At 47.8% G+C, this 16,041-nt stretch overlaps 1 protein-coding gene across 1 annotated transcript in view; it reads right to left on the reverse strand.

The window, feature by feature from the left end:
- Positions 1-16,041, reverse strand: part of LOC119455058 (uncharacterized) — a 178,423-nt gene that overhangs the window by 103,945 nt on the left and 58,437 nt on the right. The window contains exon 2 of the mRNA XM_049669032.1: positions 13,013-13,076. Within this exon, the coding sequence (XP_049524989.1) occupies positions 13,013-13,076 (64 nt within the window). The remainder of the gene's footprint in view (positions 1-13,012; positions 13,077-16,041) is intronic.

A 16,041-nucleotide genomic window follows, 5' to 3' on the forward strand; every position in this document is an offset into this window, starting at 1 on the left:
CAAATAATGCCCGGAAAAGGATGAACCTCAAACACTGAAAGAAGGAAAGAAAGGCGCGCGAAAGCAAGCACTGCCAAGAAAGATCGGACAAAGAAAAGACAAGCAGGCCGACCGTACGTGCGTGTGTGTGTGTGCGTGTGTTAGCGTTGAGGGGTGATGGGATGTGGACAAGAGCTCAGTGAGAGAAACCGGAAAGAAGGAATGAGTTCGGTAAACATCGTTTGTAAAACAAGGTCGTACGATGCCCTTTGTTTCTGTCGGTTCCTTTCTTCTCGTGAGGCGTTATTGTGCCTTCCTGTTTTTTTTTTTTCTCTCTCTTTCGTTTTTTTTTTTCTTTCTTTCTTAGATGAAGTTTTACCAGCGGCCGCTGAGAGGAAGTAGCGGGTGTGTTTGGGCTGGCACCACCAATGAGGCAGTTCTTTTTCACCCTCTCTCTCTCTCTCTTTCTTTAGTATCACAGTGTGAGAAAATTGTCCTTTGTGTCCGTACAAATGACTCGTTTGCAGATGCGTTTACAGTGCTATTCACGTTATTAGATAGCGTTAGTTAGCCGTTTAGCGAGATTCGCTACAGATACCCATCTCGGCGAAGAGCCAACTATGCGCACGTCGAGGCGGTTAAGCGAGAGCGGTTGGCGCTTCAGAATGCTGGATGCCTTGCGCGCTCTAGCTATAAGGATAGAGCTGTTGGCCTCTCGGCATCGAGATCGTTCACTCTGAAAGCACACCATCAGCAGGATGCATCTATAATGACGTCATGGCGCAGTAAGCGTTACACGCGATGGCAAAACAATGACAATATCAGGGCACAACACGCATCATAAAGAAGAAAAAAACTGGAGATGGAAAGGAAATGAAGTAGATATCGCCAGAAAAAGCGGACTGCTCCAGGAGAAATCGTCGTATTGAAAATACTAATAATAAATAAACAAAATTTACGATGATAACGTCAAGACAGCATATGCAGATATAGCGGAGCACCATCTAACTTCCTGTGAACAAATGAGTCATCCCGCAGCTCATCATCCATCACGTTGTGACCAAGACCATAAAACTGTCAAAGCCGCCGCTTTCTTCTTCCGCGAGTTGAGGCAACCGCGTTAATGCAACCGTGATGTTCTGGGAATCGTTTACAGTTGGCGGAGGATACATGCATAAACAAGCACGACGCTTCCGCAGTAGGCTGAGAATGTCGTCTGCGAGTGACGTTTCGCGAGAGTGAGGCAAAAATATTTGACAAAAAATATTCACAGCCCTATAACGCCTTTTCGCTGTCTATTGCAGCAACATTCAGAACCGGCGTATCTATTTGTCCATGAGCTGCAGAATTTATAAACGTTTTATTTATGCGAGTACGTAAAGAAACGCCCGTAAAACACGTTAGAATGCGCAGGGAAGGCTAATACAAATCCACTTCGTTAGGTTGCGATACAACGTAATTCCCATTACAACGCCACACAGGTTAAGCATAACGAAGCCACTTTATATATGGAAGTGACACGGCACGTTATCACGGCCTCGGATGCAGCACGCATAACAAAACAAAGTAGCGTATATGAGGAGACAAACGATCCAGTACAAGCTTGAACTTGAAAAAGAGAGAGATAGTACGTTTTTTATTTATTATTTATTTATTTATTGCCAATACTGACTTGTATACTCTTCACACACGCACCGCTTATGAACCAGAGAGTTGGAAATATAAACGGTACGTGAAGAAATATGAAGAACGCATTATATGGATCAGACAGCAAACGGGTGTGGCTCATATACTCATCAGGAGCAAACGAAGAGGAAAATTTGGACCTTGGATGATTAATACGAGCATAGAACAACTAACGGGTGGTATATGATAGTAACAAGAATGGGGTGTAAAGGCAAGGAAATACGGTCTATATAGGATTGCAGAGGAATAAAATATGCGATGAGATTACAAAGCTTGCCGGCATAAGACGGAATCAGATGCCGCAAAACAGAGGTAATTGAGAATCGCTGAGAGACCTATATAGCCTTGGTCCTGCATGTGGACATAAAATTGTTTAGTGGTTTAGTGGTGATGATGATGATGGTTTCCACGGTATGTAAACAAACATAGTTATAGATGGTATACTCTGACTGGTCTCTCGTTATCAGATAAGTTTCTCCTCGGCATTACAGCAACGCTGTGTTTTATAGCGAGATGACTTTCGTTAGAAAGCGGTTTATACACGCACCCTTTCCCAATAATTCTGAGACGTAAAAATTCGTCAAACGACAACCCTCTTGTAAGCAGGTTTGATATCCGCCTTCATGAGCGTTAAAGACTGAACGTATAGAAAGCGAGAAGAAAAGAAAAAAAACAACAACAAAAAACATAACAATTGTGCGCTATAGCTTTCGCGCAGCCCCGAATTTCTAACCCTGCACTCTTTCGGCATTACTGTAGACAAAAGCGTGCACGCTATAATGTAAAACTGCAGTCGGTAGAAGGAGGTAGAAGCGAAGCTGACAAAGTGCTCGAGGCACAAAAACCCACAGAGCCGCTGGAAACTTAAGTATTCCGATCGGTGGTGTATACGGACAGAGATTCCCTCGCTTCCCTGAAACGCCATAAGTCAAAACTAATGCCGCTTCCAATTTCAATCTATTATACTCGTTCCTTCTACTCCTCCTTCCCGAACATCCTTAGCCTCTTATTTCCCCCTTTCTCTTGCTTCATTCTTTCTTCTTTTTAATTTGCGCATTCGCCATCCATTTCCAAAGTCTCGCTAGCCGGCGCTCACCGCCCGCTTTCGTGTGAGTTGCTTGACAAAGGTTGCGGCGCTCGGTTTATATTTACTTACTTGAGCGCCTCTGGTGTAGTATAGTATATATATATATATATATATATATATATATATATATATATATATACCTCTCCACGTTCTATATGCCAACGTACGTATATACATGGCGTCACTTTTCGTTCAGTCGGCTTCGATATCTGCGCTTCTATTTATTCACTCACGCACCGTCCGGGCGAGTATAAAGTGAGGAGCTTTCAGCGCTTGCACGCTGCTATTAATAAGCGTCCCACCCGCCTCTCCGCTCTTTCCCAGAGAACATTCGTTATTGTCTTTTTACCTCGGTTGCTTAACCCTCGCTCACCGAGTAGAGCCCCCACAAGACCTGTCCTCACCCACTCTCCCTTTCTAACAGACACACGCACGCACGCACACACGCACGCACGCACAATGGCTGCCGCTGTTTCGGTTTCCAAGACGCATCTCTCACTGACAATCTCCCGGTCGCGTTTATCTCTTTACTTGCCGTTCTCTTTTGCACCACGCTTGCAAGATGTGTCTCTCTAGCTTAGTCCTTATCGTTCATCGCATTTTGTCTTCATTCGCAATTTTCTCGTCTTCTTCAATCACCGCTGTCCCTGTACTGATTTTTTTTTTTTTTTTTTTCCACACAGGCGGCTGAGACCGAAGCGCCTGTCGTCGACCGAACAAAAGCCAAATACAGCGGCTCGAAATTGTCTTTCGTCGAGATCTCTTTTTTTTTCCCCTTTTTTTTTTTTTTTGTAGCGCGTTTATTTATATATTTGTGCAGCTCCGTACGGGGGTATACGTTAATTCGCTTTGTTCAGCGGCGACGTTATATATACAAGCGAGGCGTTTTTTCCGTACACCATATCTTCGGGTATGGAAGAATTATCTTTCTCTCTCTCTTTACTTCATTTGTTGCATCCTTCCGTATCACTTTCTTTCTTTCTTTCTTTCTTTCTTTCTTTCTTTCTTTCTTTCTTCAGGTCGCGGCACGATTCCGGTGTGATAAATACTGTTGCCTGCTAGGTTAAAGCTCGCAGCAGTGCAACGTTGACGGCGACGAAATAAAGGTGGCGGAAGAAAGAAGAAAAGATTACAAAGACGACTAACAAATCAGATCGGAGCTTAGCCTTTAGCCGGTGGTTCACCGAAGCGGCGCAAACGTATCCGAGACTTCGAAGAGACACGCAAGAAAGAAAGAAAGAACGAACGAAAAGTACCGTATACATAGCAGCAAGAGAACGGTACATATATCTCCGAGAGAGGTGGCTCGTGCGCGCTTGTCGGGTAGTTCATGTTCTTTCTCGCGAGCGCTTTCAAAATTGGCCGTCGTTTTTCGAAAATGAGTGGAAGCGCTCGCGGAACGTGCATAATAGCGCGGAAGAGAAAAATCGGCAACTCTGACGGCCGCGGAATTAGGCTGCTCTGCCTGTGTGTGACTGCGAGAGAAAAAGAAAGGCACGTTGGCTATACAGCGGCTGCGTCGTGCGTGCGTGTCTGTCCGTGTGTAGGCGAGGCTGCAGGCTTCAGGTATATATATATATATATATATATATATATATATATATATATATATATATATATATATATATATATGGTCTCGCCTGCGCCTGGAACGAGTTCTTGACACGGCTGGAAATTCTATAAGAGCGGCAGCTTATTGATGGAACTCCAGAGGAGCCGGTAAGGTTGACCGGAAAAGCACAAGGTTGGTTTTCGCCGTACTTTAATTTCGCGACATGTTTGCTTATATTGATGTTGAGGAGCCCCCCCCCCCCCCCCCCCCCTGCTCCTAACCCCCTTACGAACGAGGAACTAATTAAAGCGAGAATTCGTCTTGTTGAAAGCGAACGGTTTATTTTTGCGCGAAAGCAGTGAAAATTGGCAATTTCCCGTAGGAGATGGAAACATTTTTCCACAGCGTAGCCTTTATATAATGTAGACTGTTTAGGAACTCAAGCAGTGGGCGAGAGAGAAGTTTCCTTAGAACGCTATCGCTGCCCGGGAAACTGTTTTCAATATACTCTTTTCCTCAAGTGAGAAGAGAGAGAGTCGATCGAAGGTGACAAATTACCTCGTAATTGGCGGCGAGTTCCTTTCACGTGGCTCCCGTCAATAAACAGTTTCGATATCGCATGCGTTTTAGTTCCTAAAGAACATCCGCTATTCGTAGCTCTTCTATTATAAACAAGTCGTATCCTATACTGGAGGAACTAGGTCTGTAATTTTAGATTTGCCTACACATATCTGGAACGAAGAATCATTAGCAACTTACGAAACCTGCATGCAAGCTCTGGCATAAAATGCCGCAATTCTATGTCATCTTGTTTTTCTTGAGAAAAAATCCTTGACGCCTTATAGAGGTTCATTGAACTGAATATTCTGCTTTTTAGTCTCGTAGAGACAATTTCCCAGCGGCTCGAGCAGTGGCACACGCTGTAGAATTTGATTATCATAAGCAGGTCTGTAGGCCATTATTTATTATTTCTCTTTCTCCTTTCGCAGCCTAACGCTTTCATTGGCTCAAGTGGTAACAGTGCTGCAGTATCGACCAATACCAAACACAGTTTTTCTAGAACCCACCAAGGACGATATATACATGTAACGAATGAGACTTCTTCGCATGTGATTAACTCTGCGGCGATGCATTAATATTGTTTGGGATCCTATCTTGCCACAGGTGACCGAACCTAAGGTTCTAATAGAACAAATTCCTCCAATACAAAACACCTTCACCAGTTGCATGCTCCTAATCGTGAGTGCAGGTAAAGAACGGAACCCTATTCGGTCATTGCAATCTCCGGTTCAGTTACCCTTAGCAACCTAGGATCCCTAACAAAATTAATGCACAGTTGCAGTGTTAATCATATGCGAAGAGGGCTGATTTGTTGCCGATAGCTTTTTTGATTGGTTGCAGAAAAAATAGTCTCGGGTACGGGTGAATATTGCAGGCTTGCCACTAGAACGAATAAACTTTAACGTTAGGTTGTAAACCATGACGGGGGAAAAAAACGGAAAAAAAAGAAAAAAAAAACACGATTGCTCGCGTTGTGCAGAAATAAGTGTTTCTTCATGTACTAAGAAGCACTATATTCACAAAAACGTTCTTACGCTAGAATTGTTCGTAGGATCAGTTGCTAGGCAATCCTGCTGCTAGACATATTGTTAGCGAAAGAGACGTGCCAGCCATTGGCAATGGACAGAATACGAACAAAAACCTTTGCGAATTAAGCCCCATTATGTTCAGCAAATATTAACGTGAAACAATTTCGTGTCGAGAAAGACACGATGACAGACCGGAGGCGTTTTATCGCAGAGGTTGGTGGTTTTCAAAAGGTTCACGGAAGTTGTGAGGTCTGCATTGTCACATCCCCACGCGAAAAGACGTCACTGCAATGGACAAATTTCGTCGCAATCCATGCACAACCTCACGTCACGTTGTGGGGCGTTGCTCTATTTAACGCATGTCGAGCGTGGAAGCTTTCCCATTGGTTTATATTTGCGAATCAAGGCGCACGTAAGTGAAACTTTGATACAATCGGCTTCACAGCTAATTACGCAAAGTCCTTGCGTCTCGTCTTTTCCGATCTCTCAATTTGCGCCGTATAAACGCGCATGTTACATGAGCCGATCGCGCTGTTCCATAATAACGTTCGCGCTGGTTTTTCTGTAAGCAAACGCCAACGAAGGCCTTCGCGTCGCTGCCCCAAATTATAACAACGGTCGTCTGTAATACGAACACGTACGCGCGCGTTATCGCGGTTGCGAGTCTCAGACGGAAGTTCTCGTCATTGTGGCAAGTAGTATAAAAATACTCGTCTGAAATAATGTTTGTCTGGTTTGTAGAGGCAAACAATGAGTGTACGTACAGCAGAGCGGAGAAAGATAGCGCTTTTAAACAGAATAAAATGGAAAGAAGAACGCCTTTCGTTTAAACTGCGGACATCAAGAAACCCTCGGCTAGTTGTTTCACGGTCAGTATACCTGCATGTCAGAGAAGTGGGGCTTATCTTAATTTCAGACTAAGTTACATCGAGTGAGCACGGTATAAAGATGGCACGCAAATAAATCACCGATAGAATTAGGTTGTCTTGAAAACTACATAAAATGCGCGCCCATCACCGACGCTTCCAGCGCAGTTCGTCACAGTCAGGCAGGCTCGCATAGGTGGCGCAAAGCGTCGTCACGACCGGAGAAAACAGAGCGGCGGCGCGCCGACTTCCACACGAGGATTGCCAAGTGAAACATAATTTAGAGCAATTCCGACCCAGCAACAGCGGAAGGAGGGAAGTGAGGGCTCGCGAAATAGTTGAGAAGAAAAGCGGAGAGAGCGAGCTGTATAGGAGTCGAAGAACGGCTCGTACCAGAGATGGCTCGCGAAGACCCTTCGCGCTTTCCGGCCGCCGGAACCGCACCGCGCTGAGAAACATTCGTTTCGCAAAAGTGCCCGTTAATTGCCAAGAGATGAGAGTCTTCCTTGCGCCACGCCACAACGCTGGAGGGGGTGGATAGACGACGTGTACAGAAAGAAACAGCGCGAACTTGGTCCTGCGCCCTGCAGCAGGGATGCGAGAGACGAACGAGAGAGTGGCGGCGAGTCGGAAGGGAGGAAAAAAAAAAAAAAAAGAGGGAGGAAGGGAGCAGGAGTTCGCTTCAGCGAACGCTCGCCCGAGCACAGAATGCACGGAAGGCCGGCGGGCGGGGGTCGACATTGGCTTGGCTTGGCTTGGCCAGCAGTTTCTGGCTCGCAGCCCAGCGCTTCGCGCCGGCCGGGACAAATGCAAATTGAACTGCCACTCGAAGGGAAGAGGCTCGGGGACCGCAGCAGCCAGGCGCGACACCACACCGGTTACTCGTCCGTCCAGGGGCGCGAGACTCGCGTAAAGAGCAGCGAACTCAGCGGAGACCGACAGAAGGAAAGAACGAAGAGAACGAAAGACCGGAAAGAACGAAGTATACACAGAAGACATCGAGCTAGGAGTCGGGCGAAGAGAGCGCCAAGAGTGCATGGCACTACACCGAGAAGGGGGACGCCCTTCTATACGCCGGCGCGACAACGCGCACGCGAGCGCAGTCCAGTGGAAGCAGGTCCAAAGAAGTCGTTTATAAATCTGACAAATCCAGCAGCAGAGAGGACCCGAGCGCCAGGCTCGCAGCTCGCGCGAGCGCGGCACGCACACAAGTGCAGCGAGTCCGTAGTTTATCTTACTTTCCGGATTTTCCTTCTCTCTCTCTTACTCAAGCACACACGCGCGAATGTTTCTGAATTCCGCCTCCTTCGTTCATTCTTTCTTTTCTTCGTCCACCGACCTCGCCTGTCTCACCGTAAAGGCTTCTCAGCAGAGGGTGGCATAGAGCAGTCGCTCGCGCGCGAGCACCGCGTGTCCGCAAGCAAGTCAGCTATACAGCTATATAGACTCACGAAGCTCGGAAGCAAGCAGCGATGCCGACTCAAGCAACGGAAAGAGAGAGAGAGAGAGAACGGGAGAACATAGAAAGCGAGCAGCGGCAAAAGGAGGCCAAGCGCAAGCAGTCGCCGTCGGTGTTGTAAATTACGAGCCGACTGCCTTCCCCCGTCCTCCCGTTTCACCCACACCAACGTACAGAGTGTTGCTTGCACGCGCGCTGTTGAAAAGACTCCGAGCCGGAATTCGCCATTCGTCAGAGACTTTTGTACTTCTGCGGACGCACTTCCCTACATGTATGGAGGGACGTTATATGACACCCCCCCCCCTCCTCTCTCTCACTCTCTCCCGAAGCTTCCTCTTTCGTATCTCTCCCTCCTCATCCATTTCTGCAGCTTGCCCTTCCGATACTGTTCTTGTTTCATTTCATTCATTCAAACTGTCTTGTCTTCTCTGTCTGTTTTGCGAGCGTTGTCTTCCGCCACACACGCCCTTCGCGTATATACCACATATAGGCACACGCCGGCAGAATGAAACGCTGCCATCACCCCCGCACTTCTGTAGAACAGCAGCTTACAGTAGGCGATAGTTATGTTTTGAGAGATTTAGTGGCTGAGCATCCCCCCCCCCCCCCCCTTTCCTCCACAGCGCGCTGCTCTTATTGGTCGCGGATTGAAACCCGCCATTATGAAAGAACCGTCCTTCCTTTCGCCGCGTTCTCTATATATAAGCTCGCATCAGCGCCGTCTAAGCGATCTAGCGCTAACAGGACGCGACTAGAATTTACAGCCTCGCCAAACTAAAGAGCGATGCCAAAGGAAAGATTTACCGCCACCGCAATTTATGAGCCTTCAGCGGCCTTCTGAATCCGCGCCTTGCTTGGCGAGACGAAGTCGGTTGCCGAGAAAGAGTAAGAGAAGAGAAAGACGGCAGCGGAGTCGGCTGGCGGGATACGTTAATCTCTTCCATTGAATGAGAGACCCTGGTGGAATCGCTGAGGTCACTTCCCTAAAAGCTTTCCTTTTCAGCCAAGTGGCAGAGAGAAAGTGCACGGGCCAATGAGCGCGCATTAAAAGCGCTCTTGCGTTTGCTTCTGACATTTGATGCACGACGTCGATACCCTTGAGGCGCCCGCTGTGTACCGGAGATTCTATATGAAGGACGTGCCTCTGAAAATTAGAAGACGTGATCCACAGATAGAGTATACATAGTGTTACTTGGACAGAACTGCCTCCGTATGATTTAGAGGTCGAAATACTGTTAATGCCTCAGCACATCGACTTATGTCGTTCGAAAAGACACCAACTCCGTTGGATTTGGCACTTTGTATGAAGAACTGGACGCACAGACCGCCTGCATATAGTGCCGATGTATCATGCGGTTTGCAACACTATGCTATTCACGGGTATAGTTTCCTGTTACACGCATATCGGTGCTTGTATATCGGACCACGTCAAATTTGGCGTCATAAGTTGATAGCCAAGTTGGAGGGATAGCACTGCGGACTGCCCATCAATAACCATGCATGCTCCACGAGTCGGAGTCTTGCAAAGTAACTGTGATAGTGGTGTGACAGACAGCGTCGCGCAACTGGTTGCAGCGACAAGTTCGAGCAAGAGCGTTGGGTTAGTCGAGAGAACCGTAAGTACCGACTAAAGGACGCAGGCACCAAACAAGCAGGGGGCCACCTGATAACGGAGTAGCAGCAAACGACGCGACTCGCTCGGTCGCCTCGTATACTGCTACTCATTTTGAAGGCCGATGTAGCAGCATAGCGGACGATGGATGCGATCCGTAACGAATTTCAAAACGTCGCAGTGCCCTGCTCCCACATGACCACGTGCTGTGTCGCGACGTCACGACACAGTATCCTTCCTGGGAAACGAAACCGAAATTGCCTGTAGAAAACCTGTCACATACTCTGAGACTTGTCACTATATATTGGGGGTTTAGTGGGACCTTTATTTCACTGCAAGAAAATAAATAAAATATATCATGTCAGACAATTAATGGGTACTGGTATTACGTTAAAACGAGGCAGGAGTGGCGGCGCGGAGCATTCCATCTCAAATGACAGCACGAGTGACTGACCAAATGGAGTGTAGCGATGGCGAGTAATGTAATTTATCAGATTGTTCTTGGGTGAAATCACTTTAGACTGCCATATTTCCAATTTCAGGTACAATGAAATACGTGTAATAGTGCCTCAGCAGACCACGCAGTGGCTGTATAATGTTTTGCTTGTTTCGAATGTGCTATATACGTAACGGATATATGAACAAAAATGGGTGGTTGTAAATAAAGAAAACAGAACGAACAATACAGCACGCCCACAACGACCGGTTAGTAACAAGCGCATAGATGCGCGACGAAGAAAACGATCTGCATTGCATCGGAACGTGATGCAAGTGCCTTATCCATGCACCAACCAGGTAAATATACTGCGGTCAATGACACAGGAAAAAAAAAATCTAAGTACATTTCTTCCCAAGTTTTCTTCTTCTTCTGGCCAACGAGGGTGTTGGGGAGAGGTGTTGAAATACTTCCTTTTTGGTATTTGGCATTAATATCAAGGCTGCGAAATAGTATATATACAAGGAGAGTTTTAGACATGTTACGCGAGGAACCGGAGTAGAAATGAGATTTTAGAAATGAACATAATGGACCTGTATACATTGAACAATTCCTTCCCTCGATAATTATCACTGCTTTCCTCGTCTCTCTCGTTCCCTTAGTGCAGAAAAGCCGTAAAAAGCGAGCTATTTATTTATTTAACAATACTGCTAATCTCACAAGATATCATAGCAGGGAACTGAGTCCGGCCTCTCTCGCGCAGTTTCATCCTGCTTACTTTATTACTTGAACAACAAATTCCATTTCACAAAAGTGGAGCCGTTCGCTGAGATCTCGAAGGACGTGTGTATGTCTCTCGACAACATAAGCAACACTCTTGATTCTCCAACACGTATACAGCGACCAATGACTTGTTCGGTATTTACTAAAAAAGAAAAAAAAAAAAAGGAGCTCATCACTTCCACTCATTCTCCCTGCACTCGCTGCCCGTACGAGTATCCCCCCTGCCCGCCCTAACATCTGTGAATGGGTAAGCAAAGACGATGCAAGGTCATGGTTCAAGCGCCTCACGGGAAAAATATGCACGGAGATCATGATTTGAGTGGGCGAGCCAAATATGCACGCCGGCATGAGCCACACAACGAGTGCCGATCATCCTCACATAGCGAGCGCGTATAGCACACACGCCGGGGCGGAGGCGCCCTTGCGCGGGCGTTGGTTGCAGCTGGGGCCGCCGCAGTGGCTCGGCCGCCGCGCTCCGTCGGCGGCCATCCATTAACCCATTAACAATTCCGGCCGGGGGCCCGACGGGCGGCGGCTATCGGAACGCTCCTCGTACACCAGGCCGCGCCATCCATTGCGGCCTGTCTGGGCCGGATTTACAAGTGCCTAGGCCTGGATTAGAGGCGCGCCCGGGGCCGTCCCCTCGGACCCCTGTATTCTTCATAGGGCCGCCTTGTAATCAATTGCGCGCCCAAATCCGTCGGGATAGGCGCCTCGTGGGAGTCGAGAGAAGAGCCGCGCAAAAGTGTGCGCGCGCCCAACGGAGAAGAGCGAACGAAAAGCAGGAAAGATACAAGGGCCTGCTGCCGCGGGAGGAATCCAATTCTTACTGCTTCTGCCTGCTTGCCTGCCATGCTGCTGCTGCTGTTGCGAAGCCGCGCTTCTCCCGTGTCGCCGACTTTCCCTTCGCTTCCATGGGCCGCCTCCGCCGTCCTCTGTACTACGACCACTACTATTTCTCCTTCAGCGGCGGGCGCGAAACTTATTTGCTCTTTTGCGAGGCTACTGGCAGCCGTGAGATGGTAGATATATAGGTTCGATCCCCTCCTCGTGCTCGCCTTCGTTCTCCCCTTCCTTCTGCCCTCCTAAAGCCGTGCTCGCCTTATTTCTCTATCCTTTATATTCGTCCTCGATCTTCCCCCTATCGAAACCGAGTTTGGAAACAAACGTCGGATCTCTTCTCCGGCGAGAAAACGCGGGATTAAGCATGGCCCACTCGCTCCCCCCTTTCCTTCCCCACTTACGCCGGCTCAGGCATGCCCCGAGTTCGGTCGGCCGCGCCGCGGGGATTTGGGCGCATACACGCAGCGGTGCCGATCTAGATCTCCTAACACCAGAGAATAAAAGAAAAGAAAAAGAAAAATTGACGAAGGAAAAACACGAAGCGCCGCTATGCACGCAGGAGAACGTGCCACACGAGAAAGAAGAGATAATGCTTGCACTTTCACGATGCCGAAGTGAAGTGCGCGCGATATCAAATTAAACGTCTGCAATCTATTTCGACATTACCTTCAATCAGTGTGGTGCGCAGCAGTGAATCAGCCGCTCACCAGCCTTCACAATAGTGAGAACATACTCGGATGCCATCCACGATGCAGACGCACAGGGGAGGAATACACAAAGCTTTTTGTTCGTAACGGCCTTTTTGTCATTGGCTGGCCGCCTTTGCACATAATGTGTTCAGCATCAGTATTGGCTTAAATGTGCTCTTACAATTTTAGTGCGAGGTCCTTTTGTGAGTACGGCATAGACCCTGCGAAAGATCACTGTGTACAAACCAGGCCTTTAGGCGGCTAAATTACAAAATTTTAACCACGCAAGTACATTCACAGAACGTCCACTGTGTGCTAGTCCTACAAGTATATTTGCATTTTTCCCACATAGCGCTGAGTGTCCAGCCCTAGCAGTTGCGTCTAACAAGTAACACATCAATGAACACTTTTGCAAAAGTAAAGATTATCACCTTGTCGGTGACGTTCACTTGAGGAGGCGAGACGTTCTTCCGGTAGTTCGTCAGATGACAACACCTGCAGACAAAGTAAGCATAAATTAAAGGCACCTCAGAGATGTGAGAACACTTATTACGTATCTGTACAAGGCCGTCCATTACAGACCATTAACATTTGAACGCTCACAGCAACTCAAATTTGAAACGCAAGCCAGCGAACTAATGTTTTATTGTTTGATACGCGCCTAACACTATACGTGAAGCACTTTTGTCCTGCGAAGTAGCAGAAGAACTTGGATTGGCTGCAATACCAAAGCGACTCCGCGAGCACGGATGTCTAGGCCCATGTAGGCGAATCGGAATACAACCACGAGCCGTGGGGAGGAGCTCACGGCTGGTGAACATATATATTTTCATAATTAATTCATAACGCTGCTTTTAGATCACGGACGCGCGTGCGCACGGAAGCAGGCGCCTTGTAATCTGCAAATGACTGTAAGAGCTGACAATGATTGTAATCGGGCAAACAAAACGTTTCTCGCCACAGTCTCTTTCTTGTGAAATGTTTCTTTAAGCACGAGGATTATCCTCGTGTTGAAACAGTGATATTCCGCCAGTTTTTTTCACTCTCGTGACATGTGCTGCAGGCGCATATATAGTGTTTGCGACATTTTAAGCTGTATTATTCTGCGGCGACATTTCGTCCTTTTTGGATTTATAACGGCACTTTATATATTGTGTTCATTTAGTTTTGTGACTTGTGATGTATTACTATGCTTCTCGCGTGAAACGGAGTAGCCGGCACCACCTAGCTCTTAGTGCCAACAATAAACAAACACAGATAACAAATGTAGGTACACAACATAACTCAATAATTTTGTAAACTTAAAGAACGACCGATTTCCCCACTATTGGTGAACAGAACTATGATTATGAAAGGGCATAATAAATTTAAAAAAAAACAGAGATAGAGAGAGAACGAATGCCGAAAGGCCAGGACGGCCTTTACTCTTCTGTATACAGTGGATGGCCGTAAAGAAAGAAATAATAAAGTGGCTAGCATGATTTAACTAAAGCATAACAAACAAAACTAGGAAAAAATATATCATTGCATGAGCCCGGAAGGCGCGTGCAAAATTACAATCGCGCGCCAAGCGACAACCCTACACTTTCACAGACCGCAGACCTAATCGATGCCGTACTAGAAGCCGGGCCATTCTTTAAAACTCGCATCCCCGTCCATGGCAGTGCGACTAGATCGACGCGCGAACTAACGCTCGCCGAGGACAGACACCTTCTAATTCAGAAGCCGCGGGTCAAATTAAAAAGAGCTCCGCCGTTCACAAACCCGCGTAAGGGTGGGGATCCTGTTTCCCGGGCCCCCGCCATGCAGCTCGTTAAAATAGTTCCGCGGGGTCCAATCAGTCAGTACCCGACACCCAACCCCCCCATGCATACTCCCAACCTCCCAAGTATTTCACAATGATCCAACGTCGCAGGAGCGGCCAAGGCGTCACGCTTCTGACAATGCGGCCGTTCCTTGTGCAGCTTGCCTCGAAGACCTTCGATGAAGAAGTCTTTTAATAACGCGGCCCCGGAGGACCTCGCGTGGGCTTCCCCTCTCGCCCCTATACATGGCACAGCTTACAGTCTTGGCCCTGAAATCTCCCCCACCCCCGACCTCGGCGGACCGTTCGGTGTTGAGCATATGCGTTCCAATAAAAATTGAACGGTCTTGGCGGGACACTATACGCGGCGCCGACCGCCCGTCGCGACTTGATTGAAATCTTCGCTCGAGCTCGTTTGTTATACTTTTTTTCTTTTCTTTCATCACGTTAAAATGTCTCCGATTCATCGACACGGCGCCGCTAACACCGCGGTCCAACCAGGGGTTGGGCCCAGGCTGTGCACGACTGCACTTCTTCCTCAGGCGATTGCGATGAAGGGGAGAGGGCGGTGAAGAAGAAAAAAAGACAGACAGCTTCCCGTTTTGTGCCTGCAGCGTTGCTTTGTTTCGCCCGAGAATTGGTTCCGTATACAGATATATATTTTTTTTTCGTAACCTGAATTGATGGTTCTAGCAAGCAGCGCTTCTTTTCTATGATAGTTTTTCTCTCTGCTTGAAGGATTTCCGAATATCTAGCGACAGGGGGAAAGAAAGAAAGAAAGTTTTGTTTCGGGCACGAAAGTCAGGGACCGGTCTCCATGGTGGGCAGGAAGGCCGACATTGATTGAAAACGCATTCGGGCAATCTAGATTCAATACTTCTTCCAGCCCTGAAGTGTCACGGGAAGTCACGGTAAAGAAAAAAGAGAAAGCATGTATAGTACAGCTATATAGGGGACAGAGAAATCTGACACCTATTAATAGAAAAAAAGAAGAAAATAACAGGCAGAAAGAGGGAAGAAGAATGTGTAAGGAAAATTTGCCAAAGCTGTGCCTACACAGGCAGGATTCGAGGCCTTACAATGCTAGCTCGCTCACCCGCCTATAGGTCTGTACCATCCCTCCCACGGCCGAATGAACTGACGCGTCCTCTGACCGAACTCTGTTCTCTGCGACGCCAAAGACGCGGAATGGAAGCAGGAAAGTATAGGTAAGCAAAATACGAACCAGCGAATGCGCCGGTGTGTGCATGATTCGAGCAAAGGCGAGAGAGAGAGGGGAAAGGGGGCGCAGGAGGAATTCCGCTGGAGCGTTTAGGACGAGTGGTCTCGGAGCCCGAACTTAGTCGCGAGGAACCGGGAAGGTCCCAGCGTGCCGCAGCTCCCACTCTCCCCTCGCCTCACACATCCGTCCGTGTTTAAAGCCCCTTCGATCTCAGACCCACGCGTGTCTATATATGGACTTCTCTGGGATTGGTTTACGCGTAGCTGGAAACAAAATGTCATTCGTCTTTCAAGGGTGGGTGGGGGAGGGGGGGGGAGGGGATCGTCCTTTGACTCATTGCCAAGAACGGATACCGCTGGAACTTCAGCCGCAGTTCTTTTTTCTCGCTCTGTTTGTATATTCTCTGCGACTCAAGTTTCACGCAGTGTTTGCTG

The sequence above is a fragment of the Dermacentor silvarum genome, chromosome 6, assembly GCF_013339745.2.
Source record: "Dermacentor silvarum isolate Dsil-2018 chromosome 6, BIME_Dsil_1.4, whole genome shotgun sequence".
NCBI classification, from domain to species: domain Eukaryota; kingdom Metazoa; phylum Arthropoda; class Arachnida; order Ixodida; family Ixodidae; genus Dermacentor; species Dermacentor silvarum.